The sequence below is a fragment of the Microtus ochrogaster genome, unplaced genomic scaffold (genome assembly GCF_000317375.1).
Source record: "Microtus ochrogaster isolate Prairie Vole_2 unplaced genomic scaffold, MicOch1.0 UNK2855, whole genome shotgun sequence".
Taxonomy (NCBI): domain Eukaryota; kingdom Metazoa; phylum Chordata; class Mammalia; order Rodentia; family Cricetidae; genus Microtus; species Microtus ochrogaster.
Window position 1 is genome coordinate 1 of NW_004951953.1, and position 2,927 is coordinate 2,927.

Here is a 2,927-nt window from a genome sequence, read left to right on the forward strand (position 1 = left end):
AGCTGTAGCCCCTTTGAAGGCCAGACTCGCCTGTTTGCAATCAGCTTCTCGGGTTGCAACCTTAACCACCCATCCCGTAGCCCACGCCCCAGCCAGGTGGCCACCCACAGAGGGCTCTGTGAATATGGCCAAGGAACAGCATGGGACCTGGTTTGGCTTTGGTTTCTGCGGCTTTGGGCAAGTGCTGGGCTCTGGGGATGGGCGCCATTCGGTGCACAGTCCCGAACCACTGTGTGCCAGTGAGGACGTTTGCCGAGTGAGTGCTAGCTGGAGCTACACCGCCCTGGTGACCCGTGAGTACCCTCACAACCCCACCTCCAGGCCTGTTCCCTGTACACCTGCCCAACCATTCTTAATATGCCTGCCCAGAAATACCGTGCACCTTTTGTCTGGCAACCTCGCTGCACCCCTCCCCGGGTCCTTGGTACGTGTCCCACCCCACTCTCTACCCATGTAGGTGGAGGCCGGGTGGAACTGTCAGGCTCTGTGAACAGCTCAGCAGATGGCTGCCGGGATGCGTGGGCTTCCGAGGGACTCCTGGTGGTGGTGTGTGACAAAGACGGGTCCAGCACAGAGCTGCAGGCCTGGACGCCAGGCTCAGCACTGCAGGGGGAGCCCCTTTGGGTCCAGAACCTGGTTTCTGGGGCAGAGGACCCAGGGGAAGATGAACCCTGCAGTGAGACTAGGGCGGGTACCCTACCGCTGCTGCCCAGTGCCCATGCCTACGTGAACCCGCAGCCCCCCTTCTGCCAGCCTTTGGCCCCAGAGCTGCGCGTGCGCCAGCTGGAGCTGGGTGCTGAGCATGTGCTGATGCTGTGCGAAGCCGGTCAGGTGTTCTCCTGGGGTGGAGGCAGGTGAGGACCAGCTGGATGTGATTTGGTGCAGCTCGAGGAGGTGGTCTCTTGCACGTACCCGTTGCTGATTAAGGACTCCCTTGATCAGGCACGGACAGTTGGGCCACGGGACGCTGGAGGCGGAGCTGGAGCCAAGGCTGTTGGAAGCCCTGCAAGGCCTCCGGATGGCTGAGGTGGCTGCGGGCGGCTGGCACTCTGTATGTGTGAGTGGTGAGTGACCTGAGGCTGTCCCCAAACAAGCTGGTGAACTGGTGATCTTGGCCACTGCTTCCTCTTGTGGTTTTTGTTTTGTTTTGTGGGTGGTCTAGCCCAGGCCTTATTCCAAACTCAACCCAAACCAGTCATTCCTGACCCTCTAGTGTCTGCAGATTCGGCCCGTTGTCTCCACCACCCTCTTAGGCCTTGCCTGCTGGGGTTGTTATCGCTGTTACTGGATTCTCCTCCACTCCCACCCATCTGCTAGGCACCAAGGCTGCTTTCTAAAAATACTCCAGAAGGGAGACACACTTATCCTGGGAACTGCTAAGAGACAGCTCAGCCAGAAAGAATGGACAAGGCTGCATATGCCCATGATGGTACCCAGGAACTGAACCCAGGTCCTCTGGAAGAGCAGCCAGTGCTCTTGACCACTGAGCCATCTCTCCAGCCCCAGAAGCTACTGATCTGTCTGACTGGGGCTCTCAATCCCCCCCTATGTTCTCATGTAATAGCCCTAGGAGGCAGTGGGGTCCAACCTGGGCAGGAAAGCAGAGGACTGGACTGGAAACAGCTTAAAGGGAAGTTTCACACCTAAGATTTAGGAGTTTGAGACCTCAGGCTTGCAAAAGAGGTTGAAGCCTAGAGGTATCTTATGGAGCAAGGCTTCCTAGTTTACAATCTTTACCTTTGTCCTGGTGCTTAACTTCTGTTTCATCTGACTTCCAAGTGAGGATATTGTCATATAAATACTTCTAGGGCTTTGTTATTGTATTTGGAAAGCGCATAAAACACCAGCACAGACTGAGCATTTTATAAATTACTGTTACTGAATGTTGCAGTCAGTCTCATTTAAGGCCAGCCTGGCCTCAAATGGACTCACCTTCAACTCTGTCTTCTTGCCTCTGCCTCCCAAGGAGTGTTAGTGACTAGTGTGTCCTGATTAGTTTGTTACCAACTTGACACAAGCTAGAGCCAAGGGGAAAGTGAGACCTCAATTGAAATTGGCCATCAGATTGTCCTAAAAGTAAGTCTGAGGGGGCATTTTCTGGATTGATGGTTGCTATGGGAGATCCGCACCTACCAGGGGCTGGGCCACCCCTGAGCAGATGGTTCTGGGTCCTACAAGAAAGCAAGGGTAGCAAGCCCTGACATCATTCCCCTGTGGCCTCTTCTTCAGTTCCTGCCTCCAGGTTTCAGCCCTGACTTCCCTGAATGATGGACTGACTTACTAAACTTCCTGGGTTGCTTTTGGTCATGTATTTTTTCCACAGCAATAGGAAGTGACTAAGACAGCACTATAGTAACTAGCTCCAGTCCTCACCTAATATAGAGCCTTGGTGCTACGAGAAGGAAGGCAAGAGCGAGGCAGAAGCCTACAGTAGGACCAGTGGAAGATGGGATTGAAAAAGGGCACAGGTGCCAGGCTGTGGTGGCGCACGCCTTTAATCCCAGCACCCGGGAGGCAGCCGCAGGTGGATCTTTGTAAGTTTAAGGCCAGCCCGGTCTACAGAATGAGTTCCAGGACAGTGGGGCTACACAGAGAAACCCTGATTTGAAAAACAAAACAAAAAAGAAAAGAAATGGGTTTACAGGATACCTCAATGCCTTGGAAAGGGATACAGTGGGGACTTCTAGGACTACCCTAGTGGGGGAAATAGGTGACAGTTTTGAATGAGATTGAAAACAACGGGGCGTAGTGGTGCACAACTTTAAAGCCAGCACTTCAGGGGTAGGTGGATCTGTGTGTGGGACTAGCCTGCTCTACACAGTGAGTTCCAGTACAACTATGGCTACACATTAAGATCCTGCCTTGGGGTGGGGGGAGACTAAAAAGCTGATACCATCTGATCCTGGGCTTTTTTTGGTTGGGAGACT

The 2,927-nt window shown here is 53.7% G+C and overlaps 1 protein-coding gene across 1 annotated transcript; it reads left to right on the top strand.

The window, feature by feature from the left end:
- Positions 1-6: 6 nt before the first annotated feature.
- Positions 7-2,524, top strand: Rccd1 (RCC1 domain containing 1). The gene is made up of 3 exons (XM_005372367.3): positions 7-293; positions 458-854; positions 943-2,524. Exons 1-3 carry the CDS (start codon positions 125-127, stop codon positions 1,070-1,072), a joined length of 696 nt encoding a protein of 231 aa, XP_005372424.1. The 5' UTR covers positions 7-124; the 3' UTR covers positions 1,073-2,524.
- The last annotated feature ends 403 nt before the right edge of the window (positions 2,525-2,927 follow it).

Excerpts from the sequence above, each read along its gene's own strand:
- Rccd1 (XM_005372367.3), top strand. The coding sequence starts at position 125 with ATGGCCAAGGAACAGCATGGGACCTGGTTTGGCTTTGGTTTCTGCGGC. Across the intron at positions 294-457 it reads CTACACCGCCCTGGTGACCC|GTGGAGGCCGGGTGGAACTG; the intron begins GTGAGTACCCTC and ends CTACCCATGTAG. Across the intron at positions 855-942 it reads TTCTCCTGGGGTGGAGGCAG|GCACGGACAGTTGGGCCACG; the intron begins GTGAGGACCAGC and ends TCCCTTGATCAG.